The 27,888-nt window shown below is 41.8% G+C and overlaps 1 protein-coding gene across 3 annotated transcripts in view; it reads left to right on the top strand.

Annotated features, from left to right (window-relative positions):
* The first annotated feature begins 2,939 nt into the window (after positions 1-2,939).
* The window catches only part of DACH2 (dachshund family transcription factor 2), a 242,103-nt gene continuing 217,154 nt past the window's right edge, over positions 2,940-27,888 (top strand). For all 3 annotated transcript variants that reach the window (XM_030967999.1, XM_030968000.1, XM_030967998.1), the window contains exon 1: positions 2,940-3,455. In XM_030967999.1, the coding sequence (XP_030823859.1) occupies positions 2,971-3,455 (485 nt within the window). In that variant the 5' untranslated portion in view covers positions 2,940-2,970. The remainder of the gene's footprint in view (positions 3,456-27,888) is intronic.

The raw sequence follows: 27,888 nt of genomic DNA, 5'->3' as shown, positions 1-27,888 counted from the left end.
GGAATTCCTACTTTTATTGTCCTCCCTCGTGTTTGGCTACAGGAAACTGAGATGAAGCACAAATAGGACTATTGAGCTTTCCAGTCTTCTTATTATTTTTAGTTCATTTTAGTTCATCCCCTACTGCTTCACTTAGCTGTCATTAATTTTCCTCAGTGTCCCCCCCTTGTCAGGTGTGTCACCCATCATTTTCTCCCTGGACCCCATGGAGAGCAGGAGCTGTGTTCCTGCCAGCTGGCAAAAAGAGATTTCCAGAATGCTCTTGACTGGGGCTTTCCTCTCTCCTCCTGTGTTAGGGAAGACTCTTTCCCATTTCACTCCAGTGGGGCATATGCAAGGATGACAAAAACAAAAACAAACAAATGGAACCTTTACTTGACATCTTGCCATACAAACACAGCCAATTTTTGTATAGGATTAATACACAATACACCAGCATTTCTATGGCTGCCAGGGTAAGAAAACAGAGTAGTTTTCTTACCTGCACACCAGTCAAAAAGAAGAAAAATAATGAAACCTTACTTTTAAAGTAATATTCTGAAATAGTTATTTCAGCTATAGGGAGGCTTTAGTAGTTTGTACACATTCAGATTACGTACTGCTGGACTTCATTCAAATAAACCATCTGGATACTTTATCCATTACTGGATGATTGTTAGGCTTTAGTAACTTTGCCTTGTCTTTAACAAAATTACAGAGAAATAATAATATTCATGGATATAGTTGATTTGTATATGCTTAGTTGAACTGGACAGCTGCCTGGCATTAATTCTCAAACCTTGAGCATTTTCGAAGTTTCAGAGCAGTTCTTCTCTCCATGGACAGTCACCTCTCAAGGGTACTGCTTTTACTACAGCCTTTATGATTTTATATTGCTTCATGCCACTCCAGCTCGCTGGGCGTTGATGTGCAAGGCTTCCTCTGGCCTTGTGAAGATTCAGTCTTATTTAGAAATATGTTTAGCTTATGGAAGGCATTAAAGTCAAAAAGGAGAAAGAATTCTCATGGTGGATTTTGATTGTCGCATTAATCTTAAAGGGGGAAAAAAGTCTTTAAAAGGGCAGAGTTTGACTCTGATTTATCAAATCTTTTAATAGCAATCACGTTCAGAAAATTAAAACCCAAAAGTTTATATATGGAGTCAGTTATTTGCTACTTCTATAACTTCCAGTCGGATGAGTTCAGGGCTTGATTGTACTTTGCCAAAGTAAGTAGCTCCTGCCCCGCAGAGCTTCCAGTCTAAGGTTTGAGCCTAAAAAGATGTATCAACTAGTTCAGAAAATATGAGAATTCTTATTGAAAGGTATTAGTTTAAACTAAGTTATGTGAAAAGTCTGCCTTGGTTTCAGGCAGTGAGGTTAGAGACCTGAAACCAGCGGCCAGGCTTCTTAGAACACATAAAATCAATGGGGAGAAGGGGAGGTTCCTCCAGAGTGTAATTTAAGATCAGTTCTGTTCACAAATATAGCAATTTAGTTAGCATACAGTCATCTTCTCTCATCTAAAATGGGATTACTCATAATGCAAAAAACATTTAACTTTGCAGAGAAGGTGCCTAAATAAGCAAGCCTAACAAAAGGAAAGAGAAGATGGCCCACACAGGCAATGGAATCATGGAAATAGCTGAAATGCTCTGTTGGTATTGCTTGCTTGGCATCAACTTGGAAAGTTTTGTTTATTCTTTTCTGCTTGTTTTGTTTATTGAATGGCTTAGGAGAAAGCTAAAAAAACCAAAACAAACCAAAAACAACAACAAAAAAGGAGAGGACTGAAAAAGTTAAAGGACTAGGAAAGAAGGAAAGCTAAAGAATGAAAACCAGTGGCAACGAACAGGAAAAAAGCATGTTGAAACACAGGAAAAACGGGAAGAGGGTGGGAAAAGAGGTGTGATACAACACTGGGAGAGGGTGAGACGCCAATAACCAATGTAGCCAGTGTGCCCTGGGCGTGCTGGATGTCTGATCATCCTTCGGCTCCTCTCGTTCAGGGAGAGGGGACACAGGAGCCTTGGCAGTTCTTGTGCCACCCGCCCTGGATGGGTGGAGAGGCTCAGGATGTGCGGGCTGCGGGGATGTTCGCAGGCCGGGGCACCTCATGGTGCTTTTGGGGGCTGTGTGAGGAGCGGGCCGAGCCCCTTGTAGCTGAAGCACAGCTGATGCCGCACCAAGGCTGTCAATTTCAAACAACTGCGTGCCAAACCTCCCGAGAACGGGCTTTGTCTGGGGTGAGCGACCGCAAACTTGCACATCTCTCCATCCTGCCCCTCTCTGGAGGGTCTCGGCTTGCTTTAGGCCTGACTCAGTGGCCGTGGGCCCGCGCCCTGTGCTGGGCCGGTGCCACCGCGCTCGGTGCTCCCGCTCCGCGTTCGTCTCACCGAAGGGAGCCTCGCACCACCACCCCTCCTCTCCCCGTGCCTCCAGCTCCGGCGGGGCACAGGTGTTTTAACACTTACAAACGTGCCAGGGAGCCGCGACCGCTCCAACTCCCTGGGGAAGGGATGGGGACGGCCCCAGCGCTGCCTCCCCTCAGCTCCCTTCCCCCTGAGCGCGGGGCAGCGCCCGCGGGACCGAAACCCCATCACACAGCCTGGGCAGCCCCACGGGATCCCGTCACAGCTCGGGGCACGAGGCGCTCTCCCAGCCCGTGGAGCGGGAGCCTCTCGCGGCCCCAGGGTCCCCCCCAAAACTTCGCCCCGAGTTGCGCGGCTGGGGCGCGCTGCCCTCGCTCCCTCACGCCCCCCGCCCCAGGTGCGCGGCCGGCGCTGCCCCGCCCCGCCCGCGCCCGCAGCCACTGCGGCGGCGGCGCTGGCGGCGGGCGGGGCGCATTGGCTGGAGGGCGCCGTCACTCTCCCCCGGCGGCGCTGGGGGAGGGGTCTGGGCGCTGCGTGCGGGCGGCGGGAGCGCGGCGGTCCGGCGGCACCGCACGGAGCGCAGCGCGGGGCTGAGGCAGCCGCGGGGAGCCGCGCCGGCCATGGCGGTGTCCGCGCCGCCCGTCATCGCCGCAACTTCCAGCGGCGGCGGCGCGGGGGGCTCGGCGGGTTTGTTCCGGGCGGACCCGCTGTACTCCAGCCCCGCGGAGTCCCCGCGCCTCACCAACAGCCTCGTCAACACTTTCCTCTCGGCCGGCGGCGGCGGGGCCGGCGCGGGCGGCGGCGGCGGCGGCAACGAGTGTAAGATGGTCGACCTGCACGGGGTGAAGGTGGCCTCGTTCCTCGTGGAGGGGCAGGAGCTGATCTGCCTGCCGCAGGTCTTTGATCTCTTCCTCAAGCACCTGGTGGGAGGGCTGCACACGGTCTACACCAAGCTGAAGCGGCTGGATATATCGCCCGTGGTGTGCACGGTGGAGCAGGTCCGCATCCTGCGCGGGCTGGGGGCCATCCAGCCCGGCGTGAACCGCTGCAAGCTCATCACCAGGAAGGACTTCGAAACTTTGTACAACGACTGCACCAACGCGAGGTGAGCGCAGGCTCCGCTCTCGCCCCCGGCCGGCCCGCGGGGAGCGCAGCCGGGGGCGGGGGCGCGGGTCCCAGGGGAGGGGGCAGCGAGGGGCTGAGCGGGGCCGGGGAGCGACGGTGCCGACACAGAAAACTTTCCCTGCTTCCATCAGCCCCCGCCATGGCCGGGACTGCCCGGCAGCGGAGCGGCTCCGCGCGCCGCTCTCCAAACTTTTCTCCAAGCAGGGAAACCGATAGTTCCCGAAAACACTCCTTAAAAAAAACCCCAACCAGAATCTCCAAAAGTTTTCTCCGTTACATTTGTCCCGCTGGAACCCGCGGCTGTGCTCCGGCGCTGCCGCGGGCGGTGCCAGCCGGGTGCCCGGGCAGGGGCTGCGGGTCCCGGTGCCCCCGGAGCGGCTCCGCTCCCGCAGCTCCGGAGCGGCCGCAGCCCCTGCCCTGCCCGGCTTCGGTCACCGAGCCCCCGGATCCCTGCTGGGTCTGCATACTCGGGGTTATAATCCTGGTTTGTGACCTCATGGTTGCTGCCTTTAGAAATGATAATGATCTAAATAAACACAAAACCCTCTCGGGGCTCGGCAGGAGCGCTGGTGCCGTGGGGCAGGGTGTAAGGCAGGCACTCCGGAGTTCCCATTCCCCGCTTCAGCAGTTGGTGAGGGACGTCTCCAGGAACATTTCCATGTCAGCGTGCTGCTGCTGCTTTCTGTGGCAGCAAACTTTCTTTACAGACGCTTCGGCGAGCTTTGGGTGCGATATCCGACCAGCGGCGTGCCCGTGTTTAGTAACTGAGGGCTTTGTGTCACTGGTTCGACCCCCTTAGCACCGAACGGGGGTTTTATCTTTAATAATTTAATTTCGTGCCATGCGGGGCCTGATCCTGCCCTCGCTGCTGGAGCGGGAGCAGACCGGGCGTTATTCTTGGATGCAATGTTTGCTCTGTTTCAAATCACTTTATATTACAGGTGGCAGTTTAGAGATGCACTTTATTCCTAGATCTGTTAATATGAACTATGCGCTTTTTTCCTTGCTCTCGTTCTGTTTCTGTAACCCCTTCTCCCGCTGCCTGTTTCAATGTCAGGCACCTCGATGACATCACACCCACGGCTTTATTTAAGTGATGCGTTTGGAAGTACGGTCTGAGGCTCACATTAATTTTATTCCAATACATTAGATTAGTAAGGGGCACATTTAACATGTAAATGCTTCTGTGAAAGGTTTCTGAGATTCGACTAGCATGAAAGTTGATGGTTAAAGAAAGACATCTTGTTAATTTCTGTGACTGTGCCAAAGTTTTTTATTAGGCAAATACAGGATTTGATATGATGCAGTCTGTAGATGCAGTCTAATGATTTCTGCTCTTGTACCACCAGCGTTTCAAAATCTTGAAATGCTGCAGTGTTAAATGTGTAAAACTTCTATTTCCCAACTTTTTTTCCCCCCTTCTCTTTGACAAAGACTTATGGGAGTGATAGGACGAGGGAATGGGAAATGCAGGGAGGATTGGGAAGGGGAGCTGTGGGTGAGGAGCCAGGGGATGCTCCAGGAGGGGCTGAAAGGAGCAGAGAGTGGAACGGAGCCCTGGAAAGGCTGGCGATGAGGCAGAGCTCTCAGCTCAGACTCACGTGTTGAATGTGCTTCAACTCTCCCCACACTGCTATGAAAACGTATTTTTACCTGTTCAAGAGTAGCAAATCCCTTTACATTTCGCTTCTTTGTGCCTCACGAAGATTCCGCTGGTTGGAAGAACCTGCTCACATCAGGCGTTTTACATTCACGGTTTCAGGTGTAGCACATCAGGAGTGTAATCAGCACACCTGAAACTTTGTTCAAGGATTGTAACTTAATGTTAATTGTATTCTGTCCTGCTAATTAAATGCTTAATGCCTCATTTTATTTACAGATTATTATTTCCCTTGAGCAGTCCATACTGACTGGAGAGAATGTTGGGTAAAAATAGTTAAATACACGAGTAAACTTCATTATTTTTGTTTGCTGTGAAGTGACCTGGGAAGCACTGCAGTGCACGTTATCAAACAAATCAAATGCAGTAGTACTGTTAAAAGACACAGTTTTTAGTTCTGTACTTGGAAAGTAAAGGCTTGAAAATATGTGATCTTTTGGAAGTACTGCTCTCAACTCGGAATACTGTACATTGCACTTCTAGTTAATATTCTTAAAAATTTGATAGCTATTTGTGTATTTATTTGAATAATGTAGAAATGCTGCAGTAAACTCAAGAGCTGCCAGTGAAAGCAGTAAGAAATGCTGGATATCATTATTTTAACTGGTAATTGACTTGTAAAAGTCGGCATCTCTTACGTTAGTGTGCACTTCAGTTATTTTTTGAATTGGGATGCAAACCATCAATTATATATAACTGAAAAAAAAGATAAATTCTATTTCTCCTGCGTACTCTATTGCATTTTTCTAGTTGAGTTTGTCTACAGAGCTCGTACAAGCTTCAGAGAAACACACCCGTGGGTGAAAGTTTTTCAGTGTGTGTGTTCTGTAGCAGGAGTTACTCTGTCCAGCAGCTCTGACCTGTGTATTTCTGTAGCGCTGTTGAAATTGTCACTCACATATTTACACAATCTTCCTAATGTTTGTTTTTAGCCAGCACCGTGTGCTCTTAATTTGCAAGCAAGGTTTGTGAAATGAAACTAACTGCTCATTTCATTGCAGGTCCCACCCTCAAGTGAGTACAACATACTGACAAAATCTAGCTCCTGATGGGCAGTACCTTGGAATATTACTTATGTTATGGAGGATTGCTTAAATTTAGTAGTAAAGCATAACATTTAGTTAACTAAAAAAAAGGCAAACCATAATGAGGACATATTTTTAAAAGGAAATTTAAAACTGTAGTAAGAACATGTTTGTGGTAATACATATGTCAGTCCTGAAAAATAGGATTATGAGTGTGATCACAACCTCTTCCATGCAGTTCTGTATTTGATGGATGCTACTGGCCACTGAAAAAGCATAGGTTGGTCTGGATTATTCAGTGAATGATCAGAATACATTCCAGAAAAGAGTATTTCAGTGCATGGCATATTTTTTATGATTTAAAGAAACCATTTAAGCTAATATTTTGCATTACTTCGGCTATTCACAAACAATAAAAGGCTTTAGAAATGAATTTAAGCAGTAAATGCAGACATTTAATTTCATGAGATAATGAGGGTCTAGTCATGTTGACTATTAAAAGCTACCCTATAGTCAGCAGTACTCTGTCTTTTATTAGGAGACTGATGTCAAGATTATAATTAAAGCAATCCAGCCATGTAGCACTGCACACAGCTTCCTGTATATTGATAGGAAATGTGGCCATCTGATTGTGCATAAACTTCTTTCTCTAAGTGGATATTTAGCCTGCATTCAGACTTGGCCAAATCTATGAATTTTGGAGGTGTTAGCATTTTTAAATAAAGATCAGTTTTTCAGTTTTCCTCTTCTCCTTGGATAGGAGGCTCACTTCAGACACTCTGGAGAGAGATCCCTGGCAAAGTGGATTCTGCTTGAGCTGGAGAAAGGAATTCTCCCACTTTTTGAGCGGTGCAGTTATGCTTTTGGAAAAATACCTCTTTCTTTTTGGGTATCTTGAAAGTCTGTGCCTGTTCAAAACTCCTAAAATACTTGAATATTTTCATCAGATGCATATCTAATCTGGAGAACCCTTGATTAAAATTCCCTTCTTTCTTCATAGCACTAGAGCTCCCCATTTGAAGGATAACATGCTTTTCCTCCAAAATGGAGTATTTGTATGATTCCTGCATGTGTATATGCATAATACATATGCAATTTTCTACTGAGACTTCTACAACTGAAAAATACTGTGTTTTTGTAGCAAAGACAAAAAAGCTAAACAATTAGGTATTAATGATATTCTTGTTGCATATTCAAAAGGTCTTTGCAAGCATTTCTTCTCCTTTTTTTCTTTTCACCATTTCAACCTGCAGAACTCTTCACTGTCACTTCAAATCACACAATTCTACGAAGATAAAACAACATTTAAACTCATTTGCTTTGGGAGGAAAATTGAGCATTTGCACCCAATAAGCCTGATTGTGGAACTGCATGCAAATTGTGTTTTGATTTATCTCTTTTGCACTTTTTTCCATTTGAATTGATCTTGCATTAATTTCGCCAAGCGGCTCTGTGAGGCTGCAGATGTTGCCCTGTGTTTAATAAATCAATGAGACAGATCTGAATGAATCACTTCAGATGGATTCTCTGCTCGGTTTGATGTCTAGATGTTATTCTTAGCTTGTTATCATGACAGATGCATTAATGTTCCCATACACTGCCAGCAATGTCAAAGAGATTGAAGCTTTTAAAGTGGCGGTATCCCCTTTTCCCCCTTCTGTTGGAATAACTAAATTGCCTTTAGGAATAGGTCAAAATATAAATTTAATCTTGGCATTATTGTGGGGGAAGATGCTGAACTTCTGATCGTATTATAACGCAGGCAGATGCAGATTCTTACAGAATGATTAATTATTCCCAAATAGTGGAGATCAATATTAAAATCTAAACATAGGATAGCTCCTTAATAGAGTAACCACTTTCTCAACATTAATATTTCATTGTAATAGGAATGATACGAATAAATAATATAAGACTAGAACATGTTAAAAGTATTACTATAAATAGAATTTCATCGTGTCCAAATTGATTACAGGCTGAAGTAAGGCTTTTCTTTTTTCCTTTTTTTACCTCATTAAGAATTTTCTTTTAAAGTTGAGTATGTCTGGATTCAACATCTGTTAGATTTAAAATACTTGTTTATTATGTTTCTGCTACTACTCCCCGTGTAGGGCCAGATATGTTGAAGAAGTTGTTGATCACTGTTAATTTCGGGTCAGTTTAGTTTGATATCCATTATCTTGGACAGAACCTGTGGAACACAAACCATAAAAGGCTTGAACGCGTCTTTGTGGAAAGGTTTTAAATTCTGAGAAAAAGATAGCACAAAGTGTAAAGTACTCAGCCATGAATAATGAAGATCTGTTTCCCACGTAGGCTATGCACAGCTTTTATTCCTCAGTGTTTACTAAACCACTCGTGGTCATCTTTGTTTTTCTTTAGAGGATAAAATAGTATTTTGTGCAATCATTTTGTTAAACCTGATTTCTCTCTGTGACGCTTTTATTTTCATTTTTAAAATTATCAGGAATGTTCCTTTTCCTAATCTTTCCTTGACATGGAAGAACTTTGACTTTTTGTCTTTAAGGCTTCTGAGAATAAATTGGAGAAACTGGCTGTAACGGATCTAGATTTATGTTGGCATTCTTGGTATTCTTGCTCCAGTAGTTCCAATTTGATAAAGGAAACAATATATGTAATAGAAATTCACAGTTTATTCAAATGAGTTTAAGCTTTAGCATTGTTATATTTGCCTTTCTCTCACCAATATATCAATGTGTGGCAATAGCATTATACTCAGAAAGCCTCCAGAAGGGACCAGCTCTGTGGATGGGGAATTATTCTCACGCTGGGGCTGTGGCTGCACACGCAGCCTCTGTTTGTGCCCTGCTTTGAAAGGCAGGGAAAACCAACTTTGCTAGGACTGAGGAGCACAGCAAAACCCACTGAATAAAAGAATCATGTTTTATTGTATGGCAGTGGCCTTAGAGTGAGAAGCTAGTCTCTACCTACCTTAGTAATTTTGCAGTAAATATTTCAAATGAGGCTCATGAGATGTTTTAAAGAATTGTCTTGTTTATTTCACTGCTTTCAGGCTGGAACTGGTGTTTGTAAGGGCTGTTTGTCAGCATTACTATTAAAAAGGTGTTGAAATCTGGGCTGTAAAGTCTCTGTTTTGACTTTGCTGAGGTGAACCTCCCTTTGATGCCAGGGGCCGTCTTCCAGAACAAGGGCAAAGAACTTAAAAATGTTTCTAGGATCTGAGCCCTTCTCATCAAAGGTGGGACATGTGTACTGAACCCTGCTTTTGGAAGAATAACATGTTCCTATGTTTTTGGGTCTGATCTTGTACTTGCTGAATGTAGGATCTTGAATCTCTTTTGTGCCTTTCCAGAGGTGATAATTATGAATTTTCTGAAGTTACAAACAAAGTTATCCAAATCCTTACTTTAAAAAACATGGAAAGTTCCCAGCTGGTTGCTTTTGTAAGTTCTTTGTGTGATTATCGGTGTAATAAAACCTGTAGGTGTATGGAAATGTGTGATTTTAATGATTATTTACATGCACAGTACTAATATCAAACCCAAACATAATGAGGCTGCTTCAGAGTTCCTGCTGTCTGGGATGTGTAAGGCAAGGTTTTTATATGTTCTGATTAAACCTGCATTCCCTAGCACAAGTATGTTAGTTAGTAATGATTCTTAGTGATTTAGATTTATCCTGGTTGATATTAGAACTGTCCCTCGGGGCTACAAGCTTTTGATCTTTGTTCCCTCTTGGTAAAACAGGGTTATCCAAAGTGTCTCAGTAATGGGGTTTCCCCTCTCCCTCCATTCTACAACCTGTAAGAAACACTGATACCTATTAACTAATGTACTTTGATACCTGCCCCAGAAGGTTCCAATATCCGAATCCTGTAAAGCAGAAATTTCTTTGCTTGCCTTTAATTTTTGGTAGTGCAGCCGTGCTGTTGTTTTGTGTGTGTGTGTAAAGTTTATTGTCACTAGCAGACGTGGGGAGATTATATTCCCTTGTCAGTACATCCTGACCCGCTGAGCCCATTTTGCTCATTAAAATAGATTATGTCAGAGCCTTTGGTGACTCACTCACAAATACCACTTCTCCAGAAAGTAAGAACCAAACCCAATTAATGTGCTCCTTTTATTACTGTGCAGTGCTTTAAAGTGTGATGTTTAGCAGTGTATATTGTTCCTATGATAAGGTATAAAATGTTCGATTGCAATTGTGCCTGATGTTATCAAGTTTCTGGAAATTGATATCTGGTACTGGCATTTAACCTACATCCACTCTGTCTGCTATCTATGGGATGGGTTAAAAAGAAAAAGTACTATTGATCTGTAGCTGGATTAAAGTTTGAAATCGGCAACAGCATGAGCACAAAAGGCTTTTTTATGATTTCTCAGCTTGCCATTGATCTACCAGTTTTATTGCATTCATTATTTATTAAAAGAATTTGCAAGCTAAACATAACGTTAAGCTAGTTTGCACACAGGGACTGCACTTAGGAAATTGAATGGAAATTGCATTAGAGATGAACATCTGTGCTATTTTTCCACTCGTGTGTTTATGGGTTTGTATAAAAGGTGTATTGGATTAACAGTTATAACCATTATAGCTTGCAGCAATATGTTAGAACCCCAAGCATTTAGTAGTTATTTAAGAAGGAGACTCTTTTTTCTTACACTAAAAAGTATGGTAATGCCATGACAAACAGAGCTTTTATTGGATTATTCCTTATTAATGGGCTTTTTACAACTAATGTGTAAAACTTGAGCTATCTTGCTATATTATGCATGTGCACTATTATCTATGCTACATAAAGCTCCATGAATATTGTCATTAATTGAAGGTTTCCAGTGACAGTATTAGTTAAGGATTTGGCATGTAGTCACTGAAGTATTGAAATGTATTTTATAGGAATGTAAGTATTGAAAAGATACTTAATATATGTTCCTTCAGATTTTTCCCAGCAAGTGAACTAGTTTACTCTCCTCCTTGAGCTGGGTACCTTCTGTGATGTATGGTGTCTGTGAATCAGGTGAAGTCTTAAGTATTTTGAAATACTTTCCCATTTCAGTTAAAGGGTTCAGTTGCCCTTAACACTGGCTGTAGTTGTGTGTGATGTACAAAGTGGAGGGTAGATCTTGAATTTTGAGGTCATCTCCTGTAATGATTTTAGAGTTTCTTTCTTGATTGTGCTCCTTCTGTTAAACAGAGGAAAAATTACTTCAGGGGCTCTGAAAAGTATGTATAATCAAGATGTTACCTACTAATTTGGTCTAAAAGTGAGTCCAGTCTGTTCATGACTAAAATGTACTGAAATATGTCACGTTGTGCTCAAGGCTCAACCTGAGACATCTCACAGCTTGCAAGACTTGAGGGTTTCCTGTGCTCAGACACAGAAATGAGCTCCATGCCAGGAGGTTGTGCTGCCTCTGTGGAATGCCACCCCCTCATCCTTTCTGTCTCTGGTAGGATGACAGTATTTTGAGCAGAGGTAGCTCTGATTTTTCTTTGAAAGAATCTCAGGGCTGTTTTTCAGCAGCATTTTGCATTTTCTGGTCTTAGTCTTCCTCACTCTTGTTCCCAGCCATAGGCTCCTGTGATCAGAGTTTTCATATTCTATCAGATAACACATTCAGCTCCCCTGTAAGTTAAAGCAGGAGTTATATTTAATATAGGATTTTTGCAATTAAGATACACACATACTCATTGACAAAATGTTTCTATACACACAAATTTATGTATGATGTGTTTTAACTAAACTTCTGGATTTTTCCAAAGCTCTCTCAACCATGGAAATCAACCTTCATTTTTGGAGAGGGAGACTTTAGAATAATCCAGAAATTTAGTGTAAATTTTATTTGCTATGGGCATGAACTAAAATTGCTAAATAAACTTACAGGGCTGTGTGGACTGTTTTGGTCTCCTTAGTTAAAGTCTTTAGTTTTTTATGTGCTTGTCATAGCCATGTAACTGAGGAACATTCTCAACATGTGATTCAATTCTGTCCAGTCCATGGCAAGAGAACTTTTAGGCTGGGATGCCCTCATGGTATTTTAAATCAGCAAAACACCAAGACTTTCTTCTTTGCTGTTTTCAAGCCTAAAGGGGCAGTGGAATTAAAACAGAATATTTTTTATTTTAAAAAGTTCATCAGAGTTACTTCATGCTGTGTATACAGTTCCAAATCTAATACATTTTGCAGTATCACAGAATTTCTGAGGCTAACCTGGTCCTCTTGAGGTCATCTTTGTGCATTTTGAGACAAGGGCTCTCCCTGTCTCTAAACTGGAGTGATCTGGACTGGATGGATGGAGCATGGATGGGGAATTGGCTGGATGGTGATGCTCAGAGCTGCTGGATCCCCATGTGGTGCCCAGGGAGCAGTGGTGTGCCAGGGTGGGGATTGGCACTTGTGCTGATTAACCCTGGTGACAGTGATGGGGACAGTGGGCTGGAGCCATTGGTGACAGTGATGGGGACAGTGGGCTGGAGCCATTGGTGACAGTCATGGGGACAGTGGGCTGGAGCCATTGGTGACAGTGATGGGGACAGTGGGCTGGAGCCATTGGTGACAGTGATGGGGACAGTGGGCTGGAGCCATTTGTGACAGTGATGGGGACAGTGGGCTGGAGCCATTGGGGAGAGTGACAGGGACAGTGGGCTGGAGCCCTCAGCAGCAGCCCCAGGCTGGGTGGGGTGGGCACACCCTGGAGGGAAGGGATGGATCCAGAGGAACCTGGGCAGGCTGCAGAGGTGGGACTGGGCAAACCTGGTGGAGAGGAGAAGGCCAAGCTCAGGGTGTGGCTGCCCCATCCCTGGCAGTGCCCAAGGCCAGGCTGGACAGGGCTTGGGACAGTGGAAGGTGTCCTTGCCCATGGCAGGAGGTGGGATGAGCTTTAAGGTCCTTTCCAACCCAAACCATTCTGGGATTCTGTGGTTCAGCCCAGTTCCTCTGTCTCAGCAGGGTCAGCTGGAGTTGGTTGTCCTGAGCTGTCTCCATTTAGATTTTGGATATTTGCAAGGATTGAGACTCAGCCTCTCCAGGCAACTTATTTGCAGAGTAGAAATACCTGTGCTGTGGAAGAAAGATTTTATTGGGATGGCTGGGTTCCGTGGGAGCTGGGAGTAGATGTCACAGGCAGCCACTGCTGGGGTCACTGCCCTGCAGAGGAGTCACTCAGGCAGGTCAGTACAGACACTCTGCTGGTGTTTGTCCTTCATCTTGTGCCATCTCTGTCTCACAAACAATTTCCTGAAATCCTGTGGTGTGCTGAGGAGCTGACTTCCCCTATTCTACGCTGCCCCTGGAGAAGAATATTTGTATATTTGCAATTACAAAATAAAGGTGACTGTAAAGAAAGCTCCTGGCCCAGGGGTTGTGCCAGTAGGGGGATTTAGTTACTTGTATGTTACAGTAACTTAAGAGTTGCTAATTAAGAAGATAAAGCTAGTTGAAATAAGAAAAAATATTTTGAGCTTCATTTAGAATCTCTAATCAGCATGTTTAGAATATTCTGCATTATGGTTTTTCTTACGTGTGCAGTGGTTGTTTTTGCCTAGTGCAAGTTTTACATGCTTAGCTAATAGACTGTTTTGATAACAGTTAATCAGAGAATGTCCTGTGTCTGTGAAATGTTATCCCTGTTGTTTTCTGGGAGGCTGATGAAGGCATCTCTCTTTCAGGGCTGCAGGTGTCTGCAGCTGCCTCCTCTCCTCCCCGTACTTTTAAATGTTGTTGTGTGCTGAAGGAGGGCAATTTTCTAAAGAGCTGCTGAGATAATACTGAAAAATAGAAGCAGGAAAAATGTCAAGTCTTTCCAGTGAGACTTAAAATACATGTCTAAACAAGACAAACTGAAACCCCTCCCCCAAACACAAAACCTCCCAAAACCAACAATAAAAAAACCAGAGCAGAGCAAGGTGGTAAAATGCTGGCAGTTAGACAAGAGCAGAATATGGATACTGAAACAGGACCCAGGGTAATGAACTCGGTGTTCTGTTCCCTCTGTTGGATGAGCTTGCTGCTGAAAGATGAATTTGTAGGTTTGGGGAGCCTTTTGGCTTACAAGCTTTATTTGTTGTGTTTTTTATATGGCAGTTCATGTATCTCATAGGTGACTTACCAGAATACCTTGAGTCGAGCACCCTGCCATTACAAAATCATTTCTATATTCTGCCAGGCTGTCTGGCTGTTTGCAGGGAGCTCAGTGCAGGCTGGCTGCACCCTTTGGTGCCCTGCTGCATTCCAGGTGTGTGCCATGCCCAGATGTGCTGCTCTCAGCAGCCACAGTGCCTCTTGCAGGAGCCCTCAGCAAGGGTTTGGCCAGAATTGCTGCTGTAACACACTGCAAACCTCACTTGTGCTCATGGCCAGCAGTGCTGAAGAGCATTAATTGATCCCGCTGTTCTATGAACTAAGATTTCCTGTCTCAGAACCAGAATTGCTGTCACTTCTTTCTGCTCTGTTTTTATGAATTGCCTTGCTTGCCACGCAACTGACTTTCGGTTCAAACAAATCTCTTCTTGCTGGACCTTAGGAACATTTCTGTCTTGCAGTTTCATGAATGACTTTTCTCTTGCATGTTAGGGTGGAGGGTTTCTGGTCATTTGCTTACCCTGCCCTATTTAAATATGCTTTCTTCAGAATTTTAATTTGCATGATGTGCACCCCACAACCACAGCCCTCTAATAAACTGCTCCATCTTAGTTTTTGTCCTTAAAGGAGAGAATCTCTATTCCTGTTGGTGTGCAAGCAAAACAAAAAATACTGGTGAGACATTTGTTGTAGTCATCTTTCCCCAGTAATGCAGAGAGTGCAATGGAGTAGTTCAGATTATGGCATTAGACTTTTAAAGCCATTTTTAAGAACTTGTGTTCACTGAGTGAAGATTAGTTGAGTGACTGAGTTTTTAACACTGGTGCGTTCTCATCTGGATAGAAAGTCTTCATGAGAACTTTTTTTATTCATTCATGTGAAGTTTCTGAGTATAAATGCCATATTTTTGGTGGTTTTTGGAAACTCAGCTATTAAGAAGTTGTTAAATGCCTGGTAGGGATGGGCATCTCTGCTGCTCAGTCTCACATGTAAGCCAGCTACATAAGGGGCTTATTCTAGCAGGACTGCATTTCATGGAAGTGGTGTGTTGCATTAGGGTCTGAGTGTGCTGTTCTGTGAGGATGATTTCCCCCCATCCTTGGCTGTGACAGAATTTCTCTCTAAAATCTTCAGGTTCTTGTGGCCACACAGCTTCATCTTTTCTCCACATCTGGACTGACCTGTCATTCACAAAAACAACACAATAACTCAATACAAAAACAGCAGACACCACTCACACATTTAATTTGCTGTGCTGGTCACTGAGTTGTCTTTAAAACTTTAAAAGTGTCTATTAAGCTCAAAGTTTAAGATTTTCTTGACTGTATTTTGATATTGGTGTTCGTTTGCAGGGATTTTTAATGCTTCTGTTTACTCTTCTGCTTTTTAGTTAGAAGCTCTTTTTAGCATCTTATGCACATGAAGTTTATCTGATGATGTCAGGTTGTTTCCAGAATAATCCCCTGTAGTGTCTAGCGCTGTGAGAATCTGAGTGAAAGTAAACAAGTTTACAGACAGTAGGTGGGCAAAGAGTGTTTTCGTTTAAGTGTTTAGGTTGGTTGCTTAGTTTGCTTGTATGACTGTGGGCAAAATTTGCAAGTTCCTTTTTTTTGCTGTTGGTTTTTCATAATGTCCTGACCCAGCCAGTGTAAGACTGCAGAGGAGACTGAATGAACACGAAGGCTTTGGTTCTCTCATGGAGGAGGGGATTGCTTTGCTTTGTATTTTTGACTCATAGCAGGTGAAATTCCGCAATGGAACCATTGTAGAACCAGAGTCTTCCAAGTGATTTCAGTGATTTTTGGATTGCCAGCATAGAAAGCATCCAAACTTCAGTGCATGGCAATGAATTAATCTGTAATTTACTTAGGGCCACATCAGGAAACATTTCATGCGAATTTGAAAGTGGAATAATGAAACAATTCTTGGGACATCCCTTGTATCCCCTATGTATTTAGTGAATCTTATATTTGGATAGATTTTTATTAAATCCATATATTTGTAGAGGGGAAAAAAAGTAGAGAAAGTGCATAGTGGAGCCCCAAACCTTTCCAGTAAAGATCTCAATATTTGTGATGAAAGGCAGTACATGGGCCAGGAGTAGTGAGAGTCAATAGATGTTCATTTGCATTGCCTGGTAAACACTTGTCAAGAATCAGGGATTACAGGGTGAATAGGAATATTCACTTTTTCCATTGGGGGAAGTATTTACCAGTGGTGATAAATACACATTATTTTAGTATAGAGAATATTATAAACTTGTTGCTGTACATTTATCGTACATTGCACATATTCAGAAATCCTTACTTGGATCATAATCATATTTCATGTATTTGAGACTCTCTTGATTACTTTAATCAGGGAGTGAATGTTAATATTCTAAGTGGAGGTGACTGCATGTAAAGAACAGTGAAAAATAATTTTATGTACCTTAGTTTAAAAAGTAGTAAACTGATAATTATTATGTATTTAATTAGCACATACATTTCATAAAGGTTATGGCATCATTGGTAGCATCCTGACTATTTAGCCAAATCTTGATTTACTCTTGCAGAATTCAGAAAAGACTGAAAACACGATCAAGGGCAAAGCACCAAGCCCCTGGATTTGTGTGAACACTGTACAAGCCCAAATTGTGGTGGGGGATTAGTACTTCACACATGCACCTGGCTTTTCTGGGAAACCCTTGGCACTCTCTGAAGGGGAATGGCCATTGCTGGGCTATTTCTGACTCTGGTTTTGGTGGAAAATTCGGCCTTGTGTGTCATTTAGACTTTGTGACACATGTAGCCTCCCAGGGCCTAATGACTTGTCTGCAGATGGGCTGTTATTTATTACAGTCATGTAGAATAAAATTGATTGTCTTCTAAAATTAATTTTTCATTTGCCTCCAGCTCTGCTTTAATAGAGGACACACAGTTGCCTGTTTGCAGAAATACTGTTTAATCACATTAATATCTCAGCCCCCCAGGCTGGTGAAGATAATTGTACAAACGAACAGCAAAATCTGTATCTTTAACTTCTTTTTATGATTAAATTATGCAAATGACTTATCTCCTGCCCTTCCAAGCACTAATCATCTAATTAGGAATGATGTGTTAAAGGGATGGTTTTGAATCAGGAGAAGGGGAGAACGGAGGAAGCAGAAAATGGGACCTGACAATGAAACTGCTGAAAGTACTATAGCAGTACAAGATAAATTTGTGTATGTGTTCAAAAAGCAATAATAAAGGCTTGCTGTGCTATTGCTAGTCCTGTTTTAGTGCTATTTTTCATACGAGGATAATTCTTCTGTCTGATCTTCACCCATAATTTTCCATATTAACTTTAAATTCTATATTATTGTTATTATTATTAACTTAGTGCTTTCTCTTCCAGTTCTCATAAGCAGTGAGTGTGAGTGTCTCTGCATTTGGCTTTAGTAATAGAATGCTTAGAAAGACAGAATGTTTATTTGTAGTTTGTGTTTTATCAAAGTGCTTGTCATTGTACTGGAAGATGTCCTGAGCCTGTTAAATACTTCATATATCTCAGTCTCTGTTTTTTGAATACTTAACTGGTGGTTAAAGAAACTCACAGCTTTGCATTTTAATGTGAAAATGCAAGTGTCCAAGTAAAAAGAGTGCTCATCTCTTCAGAGTCCTGTGCCTAGTTTGTGGCATTTCCTTTTGGGTGCAAACCTTTAAATTTAGATATTTAGGCAATCATAAATTTATATTTTAAGCATATTTATATTAAATAATCATGCCTGGACCTCTCAAAGAGTTTTCAGCCCAGTTTGCCATGTTTCTTTTTTTTCCTATTCCATAAGCCAGTTCTGTTTTTTGGAAGTCAGGCCTTTATAAATAGATCCTCCTGCCTAAGCCACATTCCCACATTGGGCCCAAACTGTCAGTGTGTTAAAGGTACAACAAACCAGCTCATACCAGGTGATAGCCCTGGCAGCTTGGTCATGTATTTGTTCTTGTTTTTCCTTGACTCAGTTATTGCTGTACTTTCTATATGTAGTTAAAGTGCAGTTAACCACTGAAATCAGAATATTCTAGAGACTAACTAATATTTCAGGTATTCCTCTATGAGACTGTATTAATTCCTTTATAAATGTGTGAAAGTATTAATGCCTGAGCGTATATGGATTCATAGGATGCTGTGTGTAGATAACCAGTACCTTCCACACTCCCTAAAACATTTTCCACCATCTGCCTCATTCTTTAAGGAGCCTTAGCTTCCTTGCCTTATGTGTCAGGCTTGTGCCCCTGTGTCTGTCCGACACAGGTTTGCTGATACAATCTGAGGAGTTTAACTTGCCCAGGAAAGTGTGAAACACTTTTACAAAGGTAGGTATCCCCCAAGAGAAGCCGAAGCAAAGGTGTCAAAGTAATCTTTTTGTTTGTGCTTAGGTGTATGTCACAGGGATTTAAGAAGGATGAAAAACCTCACACAAATGAGTTTTAAAAAATTAAAATGCTGACTGGGGCAGATAATCTGGCTTTTCTGTGTTGTTTTTGGATGGTTTAGCATAAAGAATGCAAGTTCTGACACCGCTTCCATTTGTCTGACACACACGTAAATTGCTGGTGGAATGTTTTCATAAACACTTCATGGATGGGGAATCTCTATTTCTTTCTGTACCTTCCAGCAATGGGATTGTATTAAATCAGTTCACATCTATCTTTGTGTGTATTTTCATCATTATTCCCTCAAAGTCTTCTTAGAAGGAAAGTTGGGACCATGTTGTTGACGAGGGCTTGCACCGAGTCTTCGTGTCACAATATTTGTGTAAGTAATTTTGGTACACAAGGTCTAAATATATTTTAGCAGAATTATAGGAGATTCAAAAAGAACATGGGATTTCTTATCGTACTAAATGATTCTTGGATCCATTAGGGATTTAAATTTCTGTGAAGGCTTTGAGCAGAACTCTTCTTTGGGTGGGAGTTCTATGATAATTAAGGAGCAAACAATCGTAGACTAATTTCTTCTGTTTCTTTTAGATTGGCTGGATCCAGATACCACAAGAAGAGCTAAAAATAGAGGCTTTGTGCTTGGGCTGGTAGTGTGTGATAAGTCAATGCAGAGCATGCTGGACAGCCTCCAGCTGCCATTCTTTGTGTGGCTGAATTTCTTAAGCCCGATGGCTTTTGGCTGAGGTGTTTTAATTCTGTAGGACAGTGGCCCTGGGGTCAGGGTTTCTGAGATGGGCACCTGCTGAGAGACCATTTGTAGATGGTTTTAGCATCAACAAGGAATCTAAAAACTCTTGTAATCTGTAGCCTGCATTTCCCAGCTCTCAGGCAGAGGCAGACTGGAAGAAGGTAATCTGCAGTAAGGACTTGGGTATCTTTTTCTTTTCTGAGTCTGCACAGGCTCAGGGCTTTATCTTACCCAGCTGCTCATTCAGATGTTTTTCTTATCTCTCCACTGGGCAGTTTGCACTGAGTAATGATATGTGACAACAGATGGTAGATAGTGAGTTGTTTTATGAATTAAGTTGGTCTCGCAAGAAGTTGAACAGGAAAGAATTCTTCTAAGACTTCCGCAATTAATAGGTACAGTGGTGGAGCCATCTGATTATTTTTCTTGGTGTTCAGAAAGTGTCAAGTCATTTAACTTTACTCCCATGAGTTCTTCCTCTTGGTGGCTGGAGTGCTGGGCTTACCTAGAGTGACCAGTTCTCTCTGCTGGCATAATTGATGGTTGCTAAAATATCCAGCAGCCTTTCATTACACAGTCAAATTGTGAAGTCTTTTAAATGTGAGAGAATTCAAGCCAGTCTTGACCTCTCTGATTACTGCCCATGGTGAGAGAAGTGGAGATGAGTGCTTCAATTACTCTCATACCTTACCGGTCTTGTACTTTGTGAAGGAAAGGATTGTACCCAAGTAAACACTAGGAGAGTTAGTACCGACTGCTTTTTCCCTTCTTTTTGTTTTGATTTGTCTTTCTCTTATCATCATGAAAGACAAATGCTATTTCAATATGAATCAAATTACATATTAAATTTAAATAATTATTGCACAGAACGTTGAACTGTTATGCCCTTCCTCTAGCATGATCTTACAGCAAATCCTGTGTCAGTGGTAAGGTCTAGGCCAGCTGTGACATTTAAGAGCAATGAGAGTTCTTACAGAGGAGTGGTCGTAGTTATTGATTTGTCTGCTAATTTCAGCTTAATTTAGTCTAGAAATCCAAATGAATTCCTTTCTGTGGTCTTATTGTGGGTTGGGGTAATTGAATATTTTTGAAGAAACACATAATCCTGTCCTTGGTCTGAGGTTTTGGCAAATATTGAGAAATGGTAGAAGATTTAAATATTGAAGGACTCAGATGTCAGTGTACATTACATGATGCACAGTCTCTGGAATTGTGGGTGATAGAGAATGAAGCTGTGTTGGTCAAATTTCCTTGACTATCCCAAGAATAATGTGAAGATCTTTCTTCACTCATATGGTTGAAACTCCATTTTGATAACAGAAAACAATAGTCTCTGCTTTCCATGGCAGGAGGGTGCCCACTGCTTCATCTCTTTTTCAGAGCCTGATAGTTCATGAGCATGAAATGACAGCCTGAGCATTTTTGTGTGGTCAGTTTAATATATTCCCATAGCTCTGCTATTTCTTAAAAGTTATAATCTTTGATCTTGGTTTTTCAGAAATTGCTGGACTTGTACATTTGATGACTCACAAATGTTAGAGAGGTCAACTTTCTTCATGGAGCTGAGATTAGCTGTCCGTGACTCAGTGTTCTTCAAGCTGGGATATGCAACGACTTTCAAGTTGCAGCTGGGTGAAAGTGTTGTGGGAAAGTGTGAAAAAAAACCACTGGAAATACTGGGAGGATGCAGATCCCCCTTTAAACTGTGGGGGCTGTACATAGGTTACCCTTGGTGGTGTGTATGTTCTCCAAAGTAACCTCTGGTGATCATATTCTGTGTATTTTAAGAGTCAGGAGATATAAGCAGTCATTAAAATAATTAGTGATGCATAAGAAGTGAAGTTGGGATTTCAAACCTGTACAGACACATGGGTTAATACTTCTCTAGGAATTGTTCTGGTTTCTGCAGCCTCAGATGTTGACAAATCCTTGTTGTCAGCCACCTCTCACAGAAAGCAGGACTGGGGAAGGGTTAATCTTCATTTTTCAAGTGCATTCTTTGGCCAGTTTTGCAGTTGGTACACTTCTGTATGTGCAGGAGATATTTAGTATTGTTATTAATACCCCGGAGGTTAATCTCTGATTTTGGCAGGGGACAGAGCAGTAGTTTGAGGGTAGTGAGGGTGCCTAAACTGTACCCCCTTTATGCACATATCTTCTTGCCTTGGCTGCAAAGCTTCAACCCTCTGCCAGCAAATAGGGTGAAATAGGAACGGGGCACATCAATTCTGGATCCAGTCAGATATAAACAGATTGCCTGAGGGCTCTGTGTAGTTACTTCTGCTCAGGAAATACTGGGATGTATCACAACTGCATCTTGTCTCTTCACATTTGAGATCAGACTCGTGTCTGTGTGTCTCTAAAGCTCTACAGGCAGCCTGCTTGTGAAATTGTGTGTCTGAGCAGTTAGCAAGGAGCAGCATGATTCCTGACATGGCATTGTTGGGAATTGTTTGGCAAAGTCTGTGGGACAGACAGAAAACAGTGATAGGGGACTCTGTAGATTCAAGGGGCACTTTCATCTTGGAAACTGTCAGGAATGAGAACAAAGGTATCCAGGAGCACTGACCATGTGATTTTTTAATTTTTTTTTTTACCTCCCAACACGGAAAAATTCTTATTTAATGGCATAGTGTATTCACCTTGGGTAAGCAATTAAAGTTAATTAAAAAAACCAAACCAAACAGTCACTCAGCGTGTGAATGCATAATATGAACTACACACGCAATAATCACAAAAAGTAAGATATGTATTCCATAGGGCAGTTATTTTGGGCTGGAAAGTTGCTCAGATTCCCCTTTAGATGTTAAAAATGAATTTTAGGAATGGAATAATTTTTACACGGCAAAATAAAAACTTTAAAGGGAAGAACCTCTCCCTATGAGATACCTTTTAATAGATTTCTTGTATCTTATTTTGCTGAAGACAGTTGGAGAGAATAAGTCATGATAATAGGTAATATGAAAAAAAAACCCCACATTGTAAAACTGCTTTGAGTTCAGCAGCTGCCCCAGAAGACTCTGGGACTCATTTCTGTAGACTGAACAGCCTCAGGTTGTTCCACAGCCGGTGAGGAAGGAGCTGGTTCCATTCCTGGCTGGAGCCCTTGGACACAGGTCTGTGCCTGGCAGGAGGAATTGGTTTGGTTTTCTCTGAATTTATCTCCCTTGATGCTGTGGATTTGCAGAACTGAGGTTGCATTTGATTCTGGAAATCAAAGTATTTTTCATCAGGTAAAAATTCCCAGAAATGTATTATGCCTGGACAAAGTGATATGGTATGGATTGTTGCATGAGAAATTGCTAATTTTTTTTTTTAGTTTTTTATGCATGTACTCTATTTATACTGTATATGTGTAACTCATAAACGAAATTTTAAAAAAGAATGTTCATTAACCATAACTAAGTTGTATTTGCATTTCCATGGCACTTAGTGGTGTGGTAATCTCAGGAATTCCCCAAGCTGTTAATTCTCCCTGGGCACTGGGTGTTAAACTGCTCCAGTAGTTTATGAATGTCAGATCTTGATTTTCAGGTAATTGACAAAAAGCATGAAGAGCAGCTGTATCCCCAGGGCCCCTGAAATTCCCTTGGTTTCTGGGGCAAGATGAGTATTTCAGTGGCTGGTTTGGAAAACTTCAGCCAGAGTCACTCAAGGTCAGAGAAACAAAATCTAGAGAGGCAACTCCTCCCCACGCCCTGAAATACAGTGGCGTAGAAGGTGCAGCTTTACAGAACTCTGTCATAGTAACTCTTCTGTTATGGGATGAAGGTGAAAAATACTTCCCAGATTTTCCCCTTTATGCTTTCATCATAACAGCTGCCTTAAATTTTGCTATAGGAAAAAAAGGAGTTTTTTTATCTCTTTATTCTCCTAGTACCAACAGTTTAGAGCTGGGGATTGCTTCTTTTTCAACCCTTGTTACACTTAAGAATCAAAGTGTGAAGTATAACAGATTGATTGATAAATTCAGATGCTGGATCTTTGCTCTAAATTGATTTATCTTTTCAAAATTTACGTGCAAACTCAAATGGAATTAAGATTAAAAAATCCAAACGAGTTGAGCTTGTCACATCTGTGGTTACGTAAAAATAGGGCTTTACTTTGTGATATTAAAGCAACAAATTACTGGTTTATTCCTAGAACAGGCAGATCATCTTTCTCAGTATAGCCTGGTTTTATCACTTATAGTTCTGTGAATATCCCATATAATTTGCACTTCGCAGATAATGTAGACTTCTGAAGATCTTCACCGTGGAATTTGTACTTTGTTTTTGTGGTAAGCAGCAGAGAAATAGGGAACAACCCTCTCATCATTTATGTATCATGACCCAGCATCTCGGAGCCTTGGGCTATTATTTCAAAATCCAATATATTCAAACTTTGGCCTCAGAGAGCAGTAGGATCAGTACACAAGAACAATAGAGTGATAAATATAGATTTTTCATTAAGGAAAAGACTATATCCTGTCATTTTTGAATCAGTGTTGGAAGGAGGATCTGAGGATTCATAGCCTCCTATGGGCTCGGATGTTGTTTTTGTTCAAAAAAACAGCTTTTCCCTTTTTCCTGCTTTTTCACATTGCTGTGAGCGAGGCAGAAATAAAATTATAATATATGCTAAAGGAGGGATCCACTAACAGTGTGACAGTAATTTAATGCAAGTCACTTTGGAGCTGTGCATAATGAGCCAGGGCTGCATCCAGGTGCAGGGCCTTGGCTCCCTGCACCACACATTTGCTATTTCAGTCAGATTATACACAGGATCATTCCTTGGAGCACAGAAACTCCGGATTTCTAGGAGGAAATGGGGCTCCTGGATGGATGGCATATGCTTTAGGCATCTCCTGGCTCAATGTCCATATGTACTGGAAGCACGCCGCCCCCACGGAGGAGGGGGATCTGCTCAAGTTCTGCAAACTGCTGAACTCCTCAGAGCTCTTAGCACATGTTATATTCTGGGAGACTTTCTGATTCTATGAATGCTTTTTCTTTTCCATTAAATGGATTTGCACTCTATTTCCCTAAATAGAGCAGCTGTGATAGTGTACAAACAATCAGAATTTATGCTGAAGAGTAATTCTTGCGCTGTTTGTTTCGTTCTCAAGGAAACAATTTATGTTCTTGTTTTGAACCCAACAGTCTGATGCTTGTTACTGGAGAATGCACTAAACAGTGAAAAGTTTTGGTTTGTGCAGTAAATTTAAGAAACCTGTGATTTTTGCTGGGCTCAGATGCCACAAAAATGTGTTTGACCTCATCTGTCAATATGTGTGTGCCTATTTAACCACATGTACTTCAGATTTGAATGTACACAACAATGCTGGGGAGGGCTTGGGGTGGACTTTGTACGTGTGTGGTGATTATATATTGCTGTTGTACCTTTTGGAAGTTTACAGAGGAGACCTGTGTTTGATTTGGTGGGAGGGAGGGTGGAGGTGGAATGATAAATTACGGCCTTGCTTTCCAAGTCCTGACAGGGAGATGCTTTATTCTGTATTGTTATCAATAAGAAAATAAAATTACAAAAATAATATTATTTCACAAGTTTTCTGCTTGCTTTTAGCTGACAGGTCTCAAAGTGGATATAGCTTTTTCCACCTGCAATCAAATGTAATAAACCATCTTCACTGCAGAAGTCAAATTCCTGGAAAAAAAGAAGTTGGAAGCTCACACTTACGCCATAAAACCTTGTTTATTGCACCCATCAGTCTTGGAAGATATGCCCCACAATGGGGTTTGGTAAAGCCATTACAAGGTGCCGTATGAGTTCCATTTGCCTACAGTAAATAGAATGTCAGAAGTGTCAGGGGGAAATAAATATCGGGCTGGTTAAAAGGGAGCAGAGATGGCTCAAAGCATCATTGAGAGGATTGATTTATCTGGCATGCTGTAATGACTGCAGATGTGGATCTGTTATTCTAGATGAGCAATGAATTTGATGAGCTGATAACACAGGGCCAGAGAGGCCTGGTTTTAATTACTGATGAGGAATTTATTTGTGAAGCACTGTGATTTACTGAGGGTTTGTTCTGTTATTGACAGGTGACCTTGGGGCTTTTCTCTTTTGATGAATAAAAAAGCAGCATTTTTTAAAGGAAAACTGTTTTATCAGTGCTGTGAATACAGTGAGGTCATTTTAGATAGAGTATTGTCTTTCAAACCATCTTTGTATATAATTATTTTTTGCAGCAGTTGTTAATTGCCTCTCTCATTGAGACTGTTGTGTATGCTACACTTGCTACTTGAGAGACACTAATTCTGGTGCAGATTGTTGCTAGCAAGAATATGTTGAGCAGAACTTTGTGGTAGAGATCTTAAAGCAAATAACAAAAAGTCAAATTAACCAAGAGTGTATTACTGGATTGTTCAGCTTTTCAGTTGCATGTCTTATCCTGCATGTATTAATTTTACTGTTCTCATTTTCCTTACAGACCACCAAGGAGAAAAAAAATACAGTGAATTAGAAGGCTCTTTGTTTGTTTATCTGTCTGCTTGGGTTTGGTTTTTTTTTTTTAGTAAACATATTGTTTTAATTATTTTAAGCAGCAATTTTCTGGTGTTGTGTCCATCAAGATACACTCTTGTTAAGCAGAAAGTTACTGACATACCAGTTATTTTTATGCACTTATTTTACTTCATTTTCTCCCACAGAATATAGTTTTCTTTTTGATCTCTACATACAGTGGGAATTTCAGTTTTGACTTCTGTGCTTACACTCCTGGTTCTGTGCTGCACTTGCAAACTAACATGAGAATAAATCAAAGTGATTTTTGTCTGAACTGTGTGCAGGTACTGTAGATGTTTTCCAGTTTGTAGATACTGTTTGCTCTTAATCAGGTTTTATTTTTAACAAAGTAGGAATTCATTTGGACTGAGCGTTTTGTAGATGATGTCTTGATGAAGGCATGTATGATTTTGGACATGGAGGAAGGGTGAGAAGAATTAGGAAGAAGTTCCTTCATTTTTTACATGAAGACATAACTTCTGGAGATGCTAGAGAAAAGAAAGGAACAAAGGTCACTTGATTAAATGCAGAATGACAAAACCCAAACCAAGCCCACCAAAACCCCCTTTGAAGCAAACACCTCCTGTTTCCCCCCCACCCTGTAGTGCAGTTTTCTTCCCTTGTTTTCCCTTGGTTTTTCTGTGGGATTTTCCATGCAAAGGGAGCAGTTAGCTAATCATGAATAACATGTATCTTATTATAAACACTCGGTGTTTAGCTCTAGGGATGGTATTTCAATTAAATGCATCAGACAATTTTAGATCTGCTCATGACTTAAATATTGCAATTAAGCAAACTGCAGTTAATAAGAGTATAAAAAATGTTCTGTTTTACAGATTTACTGGTTTTAGTGGGTTTTTTTTTTGTAAAACCAATGTGTTTTTTAAACCAATTAAGTATCTTTCACCCATAAAGATGAATATTTTAAGTAACAACAACAAAAATCTGTCCCCACCTTTTTTGTGGGACTCAGTTCAGAATATCATGTGGGACTTCCCTGATTATTAATAAAGTGAAGAGAGATCTATTGCATGAGTTTTCAGCAAGGGTTTGGGTATTTCTCTGCAATAATTGCCAGCCCAGATTTTGGTCTGGTGGGTGACCTGCAGCTGCTGAGGTCGCTTGATTTTTATCATTGATTACAGCAGGAGATGGCTGCAGGCCACAACTCAAAGCAATTGCATTGCTATTTATAAAGTTTGGGGTTTTTAAAATCTCTTCTTACGTACCATCTTAGCATGTACAAGAAATATAAAAGAATTAACAGACTTCGAAGTTTTTATAGCTTCTGTGGGACTGGGCTGAACTTGGAAACAATGCTCCAGAAGACACATTCCTTATTGCTGCTTTCCCCAGTGCCAATCTGTGTTTTGTGGCCCTGTAAGTAGCAAGGATGGAAGGGACAAATAAGCTGTTGTATAGGAACTCTGCTTGTTTAGAACAGGGTTTACTTTTTTCTCCCTCATGGATAATTAATGTAGTTCTTATTTTAAGGTTGCAGTCTGCTGCTGAATTGCTTCTTGCTCTTGTGGGAAGGTTCTGTGATAGCTGCGTGCGTGAAAATAATTTCTTGTACAAAGTTTGCATTATAAATTAGCTGTGATTTTTCCCAATTTCATGCCTTTCTGTGAAAGCCATTTTACTGTGTATCCTGTGATTCCAAGCTGTTGGTAGGAGGGAGTTGGTGCCTTCACTCCCCTTTCATCCCTGCTTGGCCACTTTGTGATTAGTGTTTAATGCCTCCAGCCTCATTGTCTGGATTTACTGATGCTGTCAGGACGGAGTGAAACTTGTGAATTCCAGCCCACTACAGGGAGCTGTGTTTTCGAGAGGAAAACACAGCCTTGGGTGTGACCTGGAGTGGCTGTTTGAGGAGTGCTGTGTTTTAATTCCTGTGTGTGCTGCTGGGACGCCGAGGTGACTCCACGCTGCTGCTTCTCACTAAAATCCCGTGGCAGCCCTGAGCTGCTCTGGGCTGCAGAAACACAGCTACAGAGTCTCTTTC

The sequence above is a fragment of the Camarhynchus parvulus genome, chromosome 4A (genome assembly GCF_901933205.1).
Source record: "Camarhynchus parvulus chromosome 4A, STF_HiC, whole genome shotgun sequence".
Taxonomy (NCBI): Eukaryota; Metazoa; Chordata; class Aves; order Passeriformes; family Thraupidae; genus Camarhynchus; species Camarhynchus parvulus.
This window is presented reverse-complemented; position numbering and strand designations above follow the sequence as displayed.